The sequence below is a fragment of the Staurois parvus genome, unplaced genomic scaffold (genome assembly GCF_062004578.1).
Source record: "Staurois parvus isolate SC_StPar_1 unplaced genomic scaffold, SC_StPar_1.0 ptg000136l, whole genome shotgun sequence".
Taxonomy (NCBI): domain Eukaryota; kingdom Metazoa; phylum Chordata; class Amphibia; order Anura; family Ranidae; genus Staurois; species Staurois parvus.
This window is the reverse complement of record NW_028317932.1, coordinates 15200994-15218312: the sequence shown is the minus strand read 5'-3', so window position 1 is coordinate 15218312 and position 17319 is coordinate 15200994. Positions and strand designations below refer to the sequence as shown.

Below are 17319 nucleotides of genomic sequence, written 5' to 3'. Positions count from 1 at the left end.
TGGCATCAATTCACTATATTCCAAGTGGGAGAATATTTAAATTACTTTTTACAGCCCTTGGCTATGAAGGGAAAGGCTTACCTCAATGATAGTAGAGATCTTATTCATTTGTTGAAAGGGATTGACATCACTGATCAGACATTATTAGTCACGGTAGATGTCGAATTCCTATATAGCAATATAAAGCAATCTTATGCCCTAAATGCAGCTGAATGGGCATTACAAAAATATTCGGATTTAAAACTACCCCAGATTAAATTCATTTTAGAAGCCCTAGAGATGGCTATGACCAATAATTATTTTTGGTATGATGGGGAATTCTTCAATCAAATTAAAGGGGTGGCCATGGGGGCAAGATATTCTCGTTGCATCACCAATATCTTTCTTAATAAGTGGGAGGAAGAGGAGATTTACACCTCACGATTGGCCCAATTAAGAATGTATCAAAGATATATTGACGGCATATTTATGATTTGGGAAGATAAGCAGCAAGAATTAGATATCCTCTTGGAACATATGAATTCTTAGCAGTATGGGATTAAATTCAAGTAGTGAGCAAGTAATACAGTTTTTAGATTTGTAAATTCTTAAACATGAGACTGGTTTGGGCACTAGAACCCACTTTGAGGAAACTGACAGAAATGGGTACAGTTGTGTCAGAAGCTGCCATCATTCAGGGTGGGTGAGGCCCATATCAAAAGGCCAGTTTATGAGAATTAGACGCAACTGCAACAATAATGTGGATTACATGTCACAGTCCAATAAATTGTTAATTAGATTTCAGGAAAAAGGGTATATAAAAAATCGGAATTAGAAAGGACGTGCCATTTGGTTATGAACATGGATTGGGATAAACTTCTGGTACCCAAACCCAGAAAGGTTAGTAATCTCAATACAGCGTTCATAACAGGATGAAAAGGTATCTGTAGGTATTGGCTCATCTTGTTGAAAGATCAGACACTTAAACAAATTCTCCCTAAAAGACCTCAGTTAATTTACAGGAGGGCCCCAGAACTGAGGAATATTCTTTCCAGTAATGTGGTAGATCTGCTCAAGAGGCCCCCCACATTCTTGGATGCTACAGAATTTTTTAGATGCAAAAGGTGTAAAGCTTGTAGATTAACTGGGGATAAACAGAAAAAAAAACAGATTATGTTGTATCCGAGGTAACGGAAAAAAGGTAGGACATTACTAAATGTACCAGTTATGATTCGATTCCAGGTTACGTCATGTATTTGCTAACATGCCCTTGTAAATTACAGTACATTGGAAGGACTACTAGGAAACTTTCTACCAGAATTGGTGAACATAGAGTGCTTTGAAAAAGTATTCATACCCCTTGAAATTTTTAACATTTTGTCATGTTGCAACCAAAAACGTAAATGTATTTTATTGGTATTTTATGTGATAGACCAACACTAAGTGGCACATGATTGTGAAGTGGAAAGAAAATGATAAATGGTTTTCCAAATTGTTTACAAATTATTATCTGAAAAGAGTAGCGTGCATTTGTATTCAGCCCCCTTTACTCTGATACCTCTAACTAAAATCTAGTGGTACCATTTGCCTTCAGAAGTCGCCTAATTAGTAAATAGTGTGTGTAATTGAATCTCAGTATAAATACAGATGTTCTGTATATTTGTTAGGGAACATTAGTGATCATAAGTGAACAAACAGCATCATGAAGGCCAAGGAACACACACAAGACAGGTCAATGATAACATTGTGGATAATTTTATAGCAGGGTTACATTATAAAAAAATATCCCAAGTTTTGAACATCTAACGGAGCACTGTTTTATCCATCATCCAAAAATGGAAAGAGTGTGGCACAACTGCAAACCTACCAAGACATGGCCATCCACCTAAACTGACAGACTGGGCAAGAAGAGCAGTAATCAGAGAAGCAGCCAAGAGGCCCATGGTAACTCTGGAGGAGCTGCAGGGATCCACAGCTCAGGTGGGAGAAGCTGTCCACAGGACAACTCTTAGTCGTGCACTCTACAAATCTGGCCTTTATGGAAGAGTGGCAAGAAGAAAGCCATTGTTAAAAGAAAGCCATAAGAAGTCCAGTTTGCAAGAAACATGTAGAAGAAGGTGCTCTGGTCAGATGAGACCAAAATGTAACTTTTTGGCTTAAAAGCAAAACGCTATATGTGGTAGAAAACTAACACTGCACATCACCGTGAACATACCATCCCCACCATAAAACACGGTGTGGCAGCATCATGTTGTGGGGATGCTTTTCTTCAGCAGGGACAGGGAAGCTGATCAGAGTGGATGGGAAGATGGATGGAGCCAAATACAGGGCAATCTCAGAAGAAAACCTGGTAGTCTGCAAAAGACTTGAGACTGGGGTGGAGGTTCACCTTCCAGCAGGACAATGATCCTAAACATACGGCCAGAGCTGCAATGGATCGGTTTAGAATTACATCAAAGCATATCAATGTGTTAGAATGGCCCAGTCAAAGTCCAGACTTAAATCCAACTGAGAATCTGTGGCAAGACTTGAAAATTGCTGTTCACAGACACTTCCCATCCAATCTGACAAAGCTTGAGCTATTTTGCAAAGAAGAATGGGCAAAAATTTCACTCTCTAGATGTGCAAAGCTGATAGAGATATCCCCAAAAAAGACTTGCAGCTGTGATTGCAGCGTAAGGTGGTTCTACAAAGTATTGACATACGTAGTGGGGGCTGAATACAAATGCACTTCTCACTTTTCAGATATTTATTTGTAAAATATTTTGAAAACCACTTATCATTTTCCTTCCACTTCACAATTATGTGCCACTTTGTGTTGGTTTACCACATAATCCCCAATAAAATACATTTGTTTTTGGCTGTAACATGACAAAATGTGGAACATTTCAAGGAGTATGAATACTTGGTACAAGGCACTGTATCACCAATATTAAAAATAGGTTCAGTCAACACAGTGTGTCCAATCATTTCAGATTGAAACACACCTATGACCCAAGTTTACTTAAATTTTGGGGAATAGATAGGTTTCCAAACATTGAAGAGACATGGATATGCGAAAGGTTTCCCAAATGGAAACCCAATGGATTTATAAATTACACACCGTGGATCCAATGGGATTACATTTTTATATAGATTTGAATTGTTTCATAACAGATTATTAAATCCTTGTCTCCCTTCGATCATGTTTCTTGTGATATTATTCTGTGGCCACTAATATAGGGCTGTCAAGGCCCTTGAAATTAAAATATATATTTTTATATTTTATTCTTATAACTTTATATCTAATTTTTAATGTTTCCATTTTAAAATATTTTCAGTGATTTGGATGAAGTAACCAGATTGGATATATGACCCCTTACTATTTCAATCTGTTAGGAGGAACTCATAGGATCTGTGTGTAAATAATGGAGGGGTCCCTTTAGCTCCCCCGGGTAATTGTGGAACTTTCCACATTTTTGTGGTTTAGTGAGCTAAATACCAGCCTTTTGATATGGTCTATTATGGACAAAGGTGGGATTACCACTGGAGGGAGCTGTAACGTAATTAAATTCAGATGTTCGTTGGTGAGATACAGTTGTGTGTTCCTCTATTTGTTTCATCCATTTTACATATGTCTTTTCTTGTGTATGTATGTATATATATAATATTTGATTTATGTTATTGGTTTTGTGAACTGCAGCACTGTATACAACCTTACAGACTTCACTATCCATAGTATATCGATGGCTTTTTAGCCATATTGGTGTATCTGCCCAATTACAATCTTTTTGTATGTATAAATAATTCCCGGAGAGAGCGGATCGTCACTTCTTGGTGAAACGTACGTAGAAGCGCGGACCTTCACTTCCAGGTCATATGACGTCACATCTGGCCCACCAGATCGAGGCTTGGCGCGCACTCTGGCTAGTCTAGGAGATAAAGTGACATTTCCATGAATCTAAAAAGGCGGTTTCAACTGGTGCCGGGATTTGTAGGCACCTAATCATGTGAGTGTTATCTTAATACATGTTGTTTGGTGCCAAGGATTTTAATAAATACTACAGTTAGATGTTTTCTATGGACATCTGTTGTTTTATTGAGCCTGTTTGTTAGACATTGTTGACTGAAGGAAAGTCTGGAGATCTACCCTATGAGAGGACAGGCTTGGAGAATATAGTGCTGTTTTACCATTCTAACTGGGGGTCAAAATTTTCTGGTGAGTGTGGAATTCAATTACCTAACACCAGTGGTGTAGAAGATTGGTGTGGAAAATTAGGCACAATCCAGCATCCTCCTTTAGAACTTTAATTTGCTCTTATGGTGTGGGGTAACGCACTGTATTGGACTCTCTTTTGACACTTTTATTATGTTAAGCAAACGCCTCCTAACTTATTATCTTTTGTTACTAATGACCCTGTGCCTAGGGTGTCCGTGTATCCAGTTTTAAAATGTATAAATTGTCTGTATTTTTTTTTTTTAGATAATTCTTCCCCTTTTCTAGCCATGTTTGGAAAATGAATATATTGGTTAATCTAACAAAGGGGAAAAAAAAACTTTTAGAAGAGGGTGTAGAGGCAGCTGAGGAGTCACATTACTCTTTGTAGCTTTGGAAACATGAAATTGCCTCATCTTTAATTTGGACTGTATGGTATAAATAGAAGCATTTCAAATAGGATGACATTTTGGTTTTTCCAAAAGTATGGCATTGTTGGACATCACTCTTCGTGTGTGCCTAGGACTCCATGATGTTTAACCACTTCCAGTCTGGGCCATTTCTGACATTCCTCTCCTACATATATAAAACATCATTTTTTTGCTACAAAACTACTTGGAACCTCCAAAAATTATATATATTTTTAGCAGAGGCCCTACAGAATAAAATGTTGGGTGTTGCATATTTTTATGTCATACAGTATTTGTGCAGTGTTTTTTCAAATGCAGATTTGTGGGGAAAAATGCAATTTAATGAATTTTAATGCACAAGAACACATTATAATGCCCAATTTTTTTAAATTATAAAAGATTGTTACGTCGAGTAAATAGATACCAAACATGTCACACTTTATAATTGTGTCTCCATGGGTGACACTTTAAAAGCCTTTACAGGTTACCAGTTTAGGATTACACAGGAGGTCTGGATCTAGAATTATTGCTCTTACTCTGACATTCGCTGCCCTACCTCACGTGTGGTGCATTTACATTTGCGTGAGCGTGCTTTACTTTTTTTTTTTATTATTATTTATTTATTTTATTTAAAAAATATTTTTACACTGTCTCTTTAATTTTTTTAAATTAACTTTATTGCTATCACAAGGAATGAACAACATCCCTTGTGACAGCATGGGCCGTGACAGCTCCACTTTATGGAGACCTCTCCTCTGCCCTCCATTGCAGCCGATCAGACACAGATCAGTCTGATCGGCTGCTTCCCTGGCCAGTGACAGCCAGGTAAACAAAGAGCTGAAGTGACAAAATCGTCATCACCTCTGGTTTCTTACGTCGCACAGTGGTAGAAACAACATAGTTTCCTCTCACTGTGTGCCCGGAGCTAGATGCCGCTGGTCGCATCCTTACTGGACTCCCTGATAGCTCGGGAGTGCCCAGTAAAGGCGGTGGTGGTAGTGGCAGGATAGGAGTGGGACCTACTTCCACCACCTGTAAAAGTAATCCAGTGGCTCTTTAGCTTCTCGCATTACTTTTACCAGCTTTGAAATCACCGGCTTGAAAAACTGGTTCCACCCTTCCTAGTACGTCGCTGGACAGGAAGTGGTTAAAATGGAATTCCGCACTTTACCCAACTACTCTTAAAACTGTACCCTCTCCCCATGCTAATACTTATACTTCCTAATCTATGTAAGAAAGATGCATTTACTTACCTATTTTCTGGCTGCTCCAGTCCGGTCACATGATCCTGCTACCCTCTGTCAGCCAACACCACTGCAGGGGAGAGGAAGGAGCGCCCACAATGGATGGACCATTGAAGCCTTTGGGTGACGTCACTGCTCCAGGCTCTATTAGCCATCGTCAGAGTATTTTCTCCTCTCTCCGGCAGCCATTGGCTGACACGGGAGATTATGTAAAGCAGCCTGAAAATAGGTGAGTATATGCACAGGTTGGTAAGTATAAGTGTTAGGAGGGGAAAGGGACAGTTTTCAGAGCAGTTGGGCAGAGCCCAGAATTCCACTTTAAGTTTGGCCCTATATGAATACTTTCTTAAATAGAATGTTATTAGTCTTCATATATAAAGGAAACACTGCCCTTCATCTTCAACTATTCTAGCCCATGCTGGCACATTGATATAAATTCTTTGAAATTTAATGGACATTTACAGAACTTATTTTAAAAACTGCATTTCAACGCAAAAATTTTATATATTGCAGATTACCAGTCCTTAGATTTAACGGATGCATTAGTTTTCTTTTTCAGCCTTCTTTTTTAACTAGTTTCATCTAGTTATCCTGTGCAAAAATACACTTCCTCTCCCTTCATGTGTATGCTTTTTTTCTTCAATATATCTAAGGGACAGCCTTGTTTTCCCCACAGGTTGGACTTCAAACTTGTCTGCCTTCATCTCCATTACATGGGGGATTGGTAGAAGATTCTTTTTGCTTTCATCTCAGCTCCCAGAAATTGACTATACTTTTCTGGCAAGATCAACAGATATTTGCTGTACTTGCTGAAAATGTTTGTAGCCTGAAAAAAGCCTGGTAAGCTGCAATATATTACATCTTTGTTTTCGGGTTTTGATACGTCTTAAAGCAGAACTGTTTGCCCTCCTCCAGCACTGACAGATCAGTGATGCCCTCATCACTCCCCCTGCTGTCATTTTCTCTTAGTCGAGGTTCCTTTCTTTCCTCCAAGTCTATGGGAGGACCGCTGATAAAATAACATATGTACAGAAGTTACATTATTCCAGTACCCAGCTCCACTATTGGAATCTTACTTATTCTGGGAGTGTACACAGTATTAAATGCATCTCAGGCAGCGTACATTAGAAAACAAAATTGCTAGGAGACTGGGAAATTTTTTTGTAGCTGGAAGAGACATTCAGTGTCTCTGTTAATAAGAAAAAAATTGTCTTCTTTTTCCTCTATCTTAATTTTTTCAATAACTAAATTTCCGTTCTCAGTTTTGGGTTTTTTTGAACACATGTTAAAGTAGAACTTTAGGCAAAACTTTTTTTTCTTCATATTTTGGATAGATTAAGGGAAGGGTGTAACCCCTGTAATTTTTTTTTTATCCATCTGTGCTCCATTGTGGAGTTTTCACTTCACTTCCTGTCTGATAACCAAAACAGAAAGTGAGAGGAAATCCCTTCAAAGTGAGGAAATCCCTGGCTGTCCCCATGGTCACCAGAATAAGTGTTGCCATTGGAAAATATGCTCACTATTGCTGTTCTGGGTGCAACCCAAAATTTAAATTTTTGTTTAAATTTTCACTTTCGATAACCATATACATGACAAATAGAGAGGTGAATCTCCTTAACTGGGCCACAGACATCAAAAAAACCTGACAGGTGTTTAATCCCTCTCCGTTCTATCCAAAACTAAAATAAAGTTTTATCTTTAAAGCGGTAGTAAACCGCAGGTTAAAAAAAAAAAAAAATCCCCTGCAAGGTAATGTCATAATGTGCTAGTATGCATCACATACTTGCACATTATGAAGGACTTTCCTTAAAACGAAACTCTTCAGCATTGCGGTGTCATTTCTGCAGATGCTTCCATCTTTACCTGTTCTTCCTTCTGGGTTTGTGTGCTCCAGCATGCGTGCGGGAGTCCCGGACCACGGCACAGTGCTCTGAAGGAACAGCACAGGTATACTGTTCCTTCAGAGTGCATGTGCGGACTCTCAAAAAGAGCGCATTTCTTCTAAACGGTTCTTGTTTAAGAGATATTCATTTTACCTACAGGTAAGCTTTATTATAGGCTTACCTGTAGGTAAAAGTATAAAAAGAAGTTCACTACCACTAATTATGTTTCGTTAGAAATAAAAATAATGCTGTTTAGACTTGTCAACAAGTAGCAATATTAGGAAGTATTTATTCATTTTCTTTTTTGGTGTACAAATTCTTCATCTAAAGGATCAATTCTGCAAGAACTTTGCTAAAGAGCATGTTGTCATGCTTTAATAAGTGTTGCATTTCTCATAGGTTACATTTGATCTGGCTGAAATGACCAACTGCAGGTCTGTGCAGCTAAAATTCAGCATGCAGGATTTTACTCCAGTGCATCACAATGTGACAGAACGTTCTGAAAACAGTAATTTCCTTGCTTGTATAATGCTGAAAAAATGCTTGACAATGTATCTTGAGGAAATGAGCCTTTTGAAAGCATTGACAATGTATCTTGAGGAAATGAGCCTTTGGAAAGCATTGGCTTCTTTCCTTCTATTAACTCTGGCCTCCACTTTCCTTAATGTACTTAATCTCCAGCACTGGTCATTAATATATGGATTTTGTTTGTTTTCCAGGTATCAGATGATGACTCGTATGTCAGCGATATAAGTGATAACATATCAGAGGATAATCTAAGCAATGACATTGAAAGACAATCTCTAGGTACAGTTTGGTGCCCTGTGAACAAGAAGTTGTAGGAAAAAAATCGTCATCCTTACCTCTCCTGTGGTCTTTTCAGTTGAAAGATTTCATGGTGGTTACTTTGTGGTTGGAGTTTACATAAGTTAGAAATTCAGTACTTAAAAAAATGTGCTTATTTGTCACTGTATGACAAATACAAGTAAATACAAGAAATTGATCATACAGGAAATATTGACTTAATAAATTGGGATTATTTTTGTTAGACCTCCACACATTTTAAAGCTTTCTTCTTACATTACAGTCAATTGTACAGTTTATTTTTATACTTACCAACGACTGCGTATTTGAAGGTCTATTTGATTAGGTATACATTGAAGATATTGCTTGGCTAGACCTTTGCATTGCATAGCTGTTGGTGAATCTAAGGCTGGCCATAAACAAGTCATTTTCTTTTGTTCAATCTGCTGGTTGAGCCAAGAAAAATGATTGTTTCCCCATCCACACACTCATTGTGGACGAGTGAATCCCTCCTGCCGGTCCTGTGTATTTTGGCTGCGGGGAGATTGCCCCGCCATCAGAGTACACTCATCAGCACTGCCAGCTATAGCCGGCGGCACTGATCAAGATAAAATGTTTCAGCAGGCTCGTTATACACAAATTGATTGAAAGATCAACTTGTGTACAACCGGCCTGCCCATACATGGTCCGAAATGCGTCCGGTCTCTGATAAACTCTTTTGGAGTTTTATTAAAACTGCTAAACTGGCCGAATTTTGATCCATGTATGGCTGGCTTTATGGAGAGCACTCAGATTCTGCAATAAGATTATATTGTATTGCAGCTTAAATTGATTCTAAAGGCTCCTTTTTCCTAAAATAATAAACACCACATACTTAACCTGCTCTGTGCAATGGTTTTGCACAGGACAGCTCCAAGATTCCTCTTCTCTGGTCCCTTGCCAGTGCTTGTGACCCCTCCAAGCTGCTTGCTCTGGGGGCACTCATGCGTGCTCGTTCCTGAGCCACCTCTGCGTTTTAGAGGATGACTCAGGGCCGTCCCCCCGCTCCCTCCTCACAGGCTGTGATTGACAGCAGCGGCAGCCAATGGCTCCCGCTGCTATGTCTCAGCCAATGAGGAGAGAGATACCTGGGAGTGCCGCTGCTCTCGTGCACAACGCTGGATAGTGATCAGGTTTAGGTATTAGGGGAGGCTGCGGGGGGGGGGGGAGCTGCACACTGAAGGTTTTTGACCTTCATGCATAGAAAGGTTAAGGCATAAAGTACCACTTTAATGCTGTACATGCAACTCACAAACTATTTTTCAAACCGTTTTCTTGTGTTCAAAATGCCATCAGATTGTTACATGCAGTCAGCTTAATTATTGAGTAACACTGCCTGAAGCAGAAAGGAGATACAGAGACGTGTGGATTTGAGAGCACAATAGCACTATGATGCATTTGTGTAATAGGTATGAGAAAATGTGTGTCACAGAGAGATGAGACACAAGGTTGTGCAGCCCAGGATCCTGGTGTAGGTGGGTGCTCTGATCAGCTTTTTTGTAGGTGGCTCTTTAGTACAATGGAGATCCCTGGGTAGGCTCTCGGGGTAATGTCTGAAGATTTTTAGATAAGGGAGTGTCAGTCTACTTTAATAGTCCAGATGACATTTGTTGGTTACTATAATCGCTTAGAAATCCAATGCATTTCAGAGGTTCCAGAGGGCCCCCTTTAACAATAAAACTGGGGGCATAGATACATGGCAGCAAGCTTTGTGTGCTAAAATACAGATATACCTGGAGACATAGATACAGGTATGTAAGCTGTGTTTGTGCTAGGGAACAGATATTACATAGTTCAGTAATTGCTAAGATTGAATAATGACACCAGTTGAACCTGTGTGCGTGTGTTTAATACCATTTCCCATATCCCTGTATATTGTGTTCACTAAAATGGCCATCTAAGAGTTGGCACTAGGTAAATGGATACAAGGGAAGTGAGCTGTGTGTGATACAGTATGAATATTACTAGGGCATTGGATACAGGGAAGTTAGCTATGTGTTCTGGAGTACAGATATTACTGAAGGCTTGGACACATAGAAGTGTGCTGGGTGCTGAAATACAGATATTACGGGGGGCATGGATACAGGGAAATGAGCTGTGTGTGCTGGAGTACAGATATTACTTGAGCTTTCTCTACTGGCAGACCACATCTCACCAATCTCTCATTTCTTCTGTTGTAGATGGGGCTTCTGTGGTGGATGGATTTTCAAAGCATCGAACATGTCTTCCTGCTCCGTGCCCAAACACAAGTAATATCAGTCTGTGGAACATTCTTCGGAACAACATTGGAAAGGACTTGTCTAAAGTGTCTATGCCAGTACAGCTGAATGAGCCCCTTAACACTCTACAGCGGCTGTGTGAAGAGCTGGAATATAGTGAATTGCTAGACAAAGCATCTCACACTCAGGACCCATTTGAAAGAATGGTATATAAATGAGAATCTTATTAAAGGATAGGAGCCATTTCTAAAAAATGATTTATAAAGTAAAGGAGTTATTAGTAAAAGCATCCAACTGGATTTAGTGAGGAAGGGGGACTCCAGCCAGAAGTTATTTTTCTGGGTTTTTTTTCTTTTGCAAAGTAGGGAAGGGATAGAACCTCTGACACTTTTTTTTTTAATTGCTGTTGGTGTCTCTTTTGGGGAATTTTTCACTTCCTTTTCTCTGCTACTTGTGCCACCAGAGCAGGAAGCCATGGACATAGGTGTGTGCGTGTGTGGAGGAAGGGGGGGTCCAAGCAAACGCCCACATCGCTGCAGTTTGCACTGACATTGGGGGGTTGAGGGTACACCAGAAACGCTGCCGCTCTTGCCCTCTGTCAGAACTTAGGCAGCAGCTCAAAGAAAGGGAGGGTCTCTTCAGCATCTCCATAGCTTTGGTCACATGATACAGCTGAATACTTCCCTCGGTGAGCATTCTCTGATCTGCCTGGTCTAATGAGTGGATTTCATGAAGGGAAGAGAGCTTGCACTTTAGAGATCTGCACTGGGGAGAACTGTTCTGGTGGTGGGGAAGATTTGTAATGGGGAGATCTGTATTAAGGGGAGTTGTGCTGGTGGGGAGAAATATGTAATTGTTTGGGGAGGTGAATCTGTACTGGGGTAGCTGTAATGGAGGTGGGGGGATTTGTAGTTTGGGGAATTTCGGTTTGAGGAGGGAGATAATGCTTTTTTTTTATACTGACCTGTGCTGTTATGCACTCTTGTCATTGCACTCTGTGCATTAGGAAACCCTCACTCCTGTTAGACTCAGGCACAGAAATTAAAGAATATTTTTTGGAAGTAAGGACTGTTTCATATGTTACCAAATTGTTGCCACACCCACAATGTGCTGTGGCATACTGCATGCACCACCTACATTTTTCCCTTGGGTGCCCAAAGACAAAGTCGTCGTCCCCCCCTCCCCCCAACAAAAAAAGAATTATCTACAGCCTTTCAGTAATTGAGGGAAAAACCTGAGAGAGGTTTGACTCTACCCCACTTGGCTATGACATGTTGAGGAGGAAATCTGGCTGTGTTTGAAAGCATAGAGACATTTCTGCACATATCTAGAAGTTGAAGGTAGGGAGGCAACAGTTTGTTTTAGAGCTCCTTCTTTATGGGGAAAAAATCTCTGGGAAGCTTGTTAAAGTGCAGATAAAGCATTTTTGTTCTAGAAAGTTGAATGGTTAGATTAGCAGATAAATTATTTCTGACAATGTCCCTATTAGTAATTTCTGTCGTGATTTGTAATGTTGAAAGTGGGGTAAGTCTAGACCCCCCCAGCAGCAGTGATCACTCTTTAATTCGACTATGGGAAGATTGCATCCTTCTTTAGCTTTTTGTTACTGCCTGTGTCTCAAGACATTTCCATATTGTGTCCAAAATAAAAACATGTTTTGGTTGGAGTACAGTAATGCTTTTAATTGCAAAATCCGAATTTATTTTTTTAAACAGGTTTATATTGCCACATTTGCAGTATCTGCATATGCACCTAGTTTCTACAGGGCTGGTAGCAAGCCATTTAATCCTGTGCTTGGAGAGACTTATGAATGTATAAGTGAAGAGAGAGGATTCAGGTTCATTGCTGAGCAGGTAATATGCAAGTGTTATTATTCTTCCAGATTGCTGCTTTTCATTTGCTTGACAACTATAAGAATATATAATGTTTGTGTATGTGTGTGTGTGTGTATATATATATATATATATATATAATATATATATATATCACCTCCATGGCCACAGGTACATAAAATCAAGCATCTAGGCATGCAGACTATCCTATAATCATTTGTGAAAGAATGGGTAACGCTCAGTGAATTCAAGCGTGTACAGCTATAGGTTGCCACCTGTCCAATAAGTCCATCTGTGAAATTTTCCTTGCTACTCAATATTCCATGGTCAACTATTAGTGGTATTATAACAAAGTGGAAGCAACTGGGAACAACAGCAACTCAGCCACGAAGTGGTAGGCCACATAAAATGACAGAGCGGTGTCAGTGCATGCTGAACTGCGCAGAAGTCACCAACTGTCTGTAGAGTCAATCGCTAATGACTTCCAAACTTTGTGTGGCCTTCAGATTAGCACAACAACAGTGTGTAGAGAGCTTTATGGAATGGGTTTCCATGGCCGAGCAGCTGCATCCAAGTCTTACATCACCGAATGCAATGCTAAGCATCGAATGCAGTGGTGTAAAGCACACCACCACTGGACTCTAGAGCAGTGGAGACGTGTTCTCTGGAGTGACGAATCTTGCTTCTTTGTCTGGTAATCCGATGGACGTGTCTGGGTTTGTCGGTTACCAGGAGAACGGTACTTACCTGACTGCGTTGTGCCAAATGTAAAGTTTGTTGGAGGGGGGGATTATGGTGTGGGGTTATATTTCAGGGGTTGGGCTTGGCCCCTTAGTTCCAGTGAAGGGAAATCTTAAGGCGTCAATATACCAAGACATTTTGGGCAATTTCATGCTCCCAACTTTGTGGGAACAGTTTGGGGATGGCCCTTTCCTGTTCCAACTGACTGTGCACCAGTGCACAAAGCAAGGTCCATAAAGACATGGATGAGCGAGTTTGGGGTGGAGGAACTTGACTGGCCTGCACAGAGTCCTGACCTCAACCTGACAGAATACCTTTGGAATGAATTAGAGCGGAGACTGCGAGCCAGGCCTTCTCATCCGATATTAGTGCCTCACCTCGCAAATGCACTTTTGGAAGATTGCTCAAACATTCCCATAGACACACTCCTAAACCTTGTGGACAGCCTTCCCAGAAGAGTTGAAGCTGTTATAGCTGCAAAGGGTGGGCCAACTCAATATTGGACTCTACAGACTAAGACTGGGATGCCATTAAAGTTCATGTGCGTGTAAAGGCAGACGTCCCAATACTTTTGGCAATCTAGTGTGTGTGTGTGTTTGTGTGTGTTTGTGTGTGTGTGTGTATACCCCAACAGATTTGTCAGAAAACCTTTCCTTTCAGAATCAACTTGGTGCTTTCCTTACAAATCTCATGGAGGTCATACAAAATATTATTAATATTATTATAATACAGGATTTATATAGCACCAACAGTTTGCTCAGTGCTTTACAATATAATGGGAGACAATACAGCAACAATACAGTTCACTACAAGAGGGATAGGAGGGCCCTGCTTCTTGAAGCTTACAATCTAGGAGATATTCGATGAATTTATTTTTGTTGTGGAGTGTATTTTTGCATCAACTAATTTGAGTAAATGTGAAGATTTTGTAATCTAAGTTATATTATTACCTTACTTTCATGTAATGAGATAAACAATGTTCTGTGAAACTCAGTTTTGTCAGAAGTTTGGAAAGTGTTCAAGTGTTCATTGAGATATTGATTAAAAGCTTACTTTTCAAAAGGGTTGTACTCATTTATGCTGAGCACTGTGCACTGGGAGAGCTGGGAGAGCTGCTACAGATGGGCTTAGTTCTGGATCAAATGAGGACTCAGGTTACTAGAAAGGGGGTGAAGGAGTGATACTGCTAATGGAACGTTTCTTACCTTAATGCAGGGATTGCAAAAATGTAAAAAGATTAATGCTTTATAACCAATTTAAGTTACAAATGAGCTACACTTTAATTAAAGCCTTCCATTTGCTAAGACTAGCCAAGCTCCCAACACCTGAAACCCTATCTTGTAAGCAGCACCAATGCTGTTGCCAGTTTCATTGTTGTTCATCTATCATTGCACATTTGTCATTCATAGAGTATACTACATGTGACTGGACAAACTAGAATACTTTCAGAAATCTGCTGGGGCATTGCATGTGAGATCAAAATCTTCATATTTGCTGCTGGAGCAAAGAGGACTGTAACCGGCTTAGACTCCTCCATGTTCTTACACCAAGAGATATTTGCATGAATTAAATTGATATTGTTCTAAATTTGGGAGTCACAGCACAGGAGCTTTATGCTCTAATGCAGTGGTCCTCAAACTGTGACCTTGGGCCGGATGTGGCTCTTTGCCTGCTTTTATCTGGCCCTTGGGGCAGTATTTCATCCTCTGACACCAACAATGGGGCATAATTTCCCCCACTGACACCAATGAAGGGGCACAATTCCTCTCAATGATATCAACGAACAGTTCCTCCCAAAGACACCAATACAATACCTCCCAGTGACACCAACTATGGGGCATGATTTTTCCCACCCAATGACACCAACGAGGGGGACAATTCCTCTCACTGACACCAAAGATGGGGCATTGTTTACTTCAACTGATGCCGGGACATTTTCTGCTTCCAGGGGCCACAGTCCTGGCCCTTTGTTTAGAAAGTTTGGAGACCCCTGCTCTAATACACAGAAATGATTTATTTTGTTTGTACAATATCTTTTTGCTGCCAATGTAGAATGATTTGTTCGATATAAGAATAACACCAACTGTGCTGCTCCTAATATACTAACTATAACAGCATCTTACTTTTTGTCTATTAATGGCCCAAGTGATGTAATTTCTTTGGTGTTGATGGTTTAGGATTAATGAGACTGTGTTATGAACTATTTTGTTTTCTTTACAGGTTAGCCACCACCCTCCTGTATCTGCTTGCCATGCTGATTCTGACAAATATATGTTATACCAAGGTAATTACATAAATACCTACAAAAGATGATCATTAGCATGGACAGTAATAAAGAGATCTAATTCTTGATGCAATAACCCACAGCAGTCAACCATATTTCACATTGTACTGATCTGACTTCAGCAAAGTGGATTCTGATGTTATACTATGCGGGAGATCTACTAAATCTGATGCGCAAACAATTTGATGCAGCTGTGCATAATAACCAATCAGCTTTTTAAATTAACCTTTGACAGTAAAACCTAGAAGCTAATTGGTTACTATTCACAGCTGCACCAGATTCTGTGTGCACCAGTTTTAGTAAATCTTCCCCTATGGGTCCCTGCACTTAATAAAGGGAATTATTTTTTCAAATGAGGCTGATAAACACACAGGTGATTTACTGGCGACCAAATTGTAAAGTTCAAGCTACATCTTTAGCGCAATGGGGGAACTGAATTTCATATACTTATTTCTCCCAGATTTTATCATTTGGTTCATGGTGAAGGATAGTTAGGAAAATTATGTCTGCAGAATTTTACTTAGATCTACAACCCCCACCTGAAGAACTGTCATGTTAAACTTCCATTTGGGATCTTCTATGATGTCACTTAGATCTTTAATACCCAATCGCTGTGTCAGTCTTAGTAGTAACTGTCTGACATAGGCACATAAATACGAGAGAATTAGTTGCTGGATGAAAATTAAAGTGGTGCTCTATGCAAAACTCCCTATTGTAGCTTTAGATAAGAGTTTGGAAGGATTATGACCACAGACAAGATTGTCCCTACAGGGAAGATTTTGCATAACTTTCTGTTCTCCTGTGACTGGGTGAAGGAATAAAGGGACATCTTCACAAAGAGCAATTAAAACACAAAAACACATTTTAAATAGAGCTGGGAAAGGAAGGGGGAGGGGTGGTCTTTCCCTCTGCATCCTGACCTAGTGCCACCCTAAGGCAAGCCATGGACAATGCAGTTTTCTTTCCGGCGGCCATGGGTTACAGGAAAGAATATTGTCAGCCTGCCCATAGATAACTCAGTCATCTATGGCTGGCTTTAGACTCCTGACCATCCCAGATGGTATCAATTAAACAGTATCCTATCCTCTGGTCCATTTGACCCTACCAATGCATTGAAGTGCCCCTTGTAGTGTAGTGTAGTCTCTCTGGCCACCCTCACTTTAACCAGGACGGTACTTCAGCCACCTAATTTGTTTTGAGAAAGGAAGGACAAGCTCTGTAAGCCTTTACCACATCTCAAAGCCCTCCTAATTTAACATATCTACCATCACTAGAAGCTTGATTCCTGCAGGGAAAGGCAAATGGATGACTTCATGAGTGTTCCACTCCCCCCATGTCCAATCGTTTTATCTGGGGGGTGGAGAGGTGACCACCTACAGTATATTGCTTAACTTCACTGTTATGAAGGATTGTACAACACAATGTAGCTTTCTGCCATATACTGTAACTTACCGTATTCTAATGTATACATAAATAAAGAATTTGCAAAAAAAGAAAAAAAAATGGAGAATGCTGACCTAACTAAGCAGTGTGACTTGTAGGAATCATAGGAGTAGCTGGAGAAAATCACAAATATTATGGCAATTAAATCTCTTTACATCTTTGTGTTTCAAACCAACAGTTTGCTCTTTGGCTAGAACTTAACTTTTAAGATTATTTCCGCTCCAGTGAGCAAACAAAGGAAAATTG

The 17319-nt window shown here is 40.0% G+C and overlaps 1 protein-coding gene across 2 annotated transcripts in view; it reads left to right on the top strand.

The window, feature by feature from the left end:
* Positions 1 to 17319, top strand: part of OSBPL3 (oxysterol binding protein like 3) — a 298404-nt gene that overhangs the window by 240585 nt on the left and 40500 nt on the right. For both annotated transcript variants that reach the window (XM_089673211.1, XM_089673212.1), the window contains 4 exons: positions 8431 to 8518; positions 10735 to 10979; positions 12489 to 12626; positions 15567 to 15630. In XM_089673211.1, coding sequence (XP_089529337.1) covers positions 8431 to 8518; positions 10735 to 10979; positions 12489 to 12626; positions 15567 to 15630 — 535 coding nt within the window. The remainder of the gene's footprint in view (positions 1 to 8430; positions 8519 to 10734; positions 10980 to 12488; positions 12627 to 15566; positions 15631 to 17319) is intronic.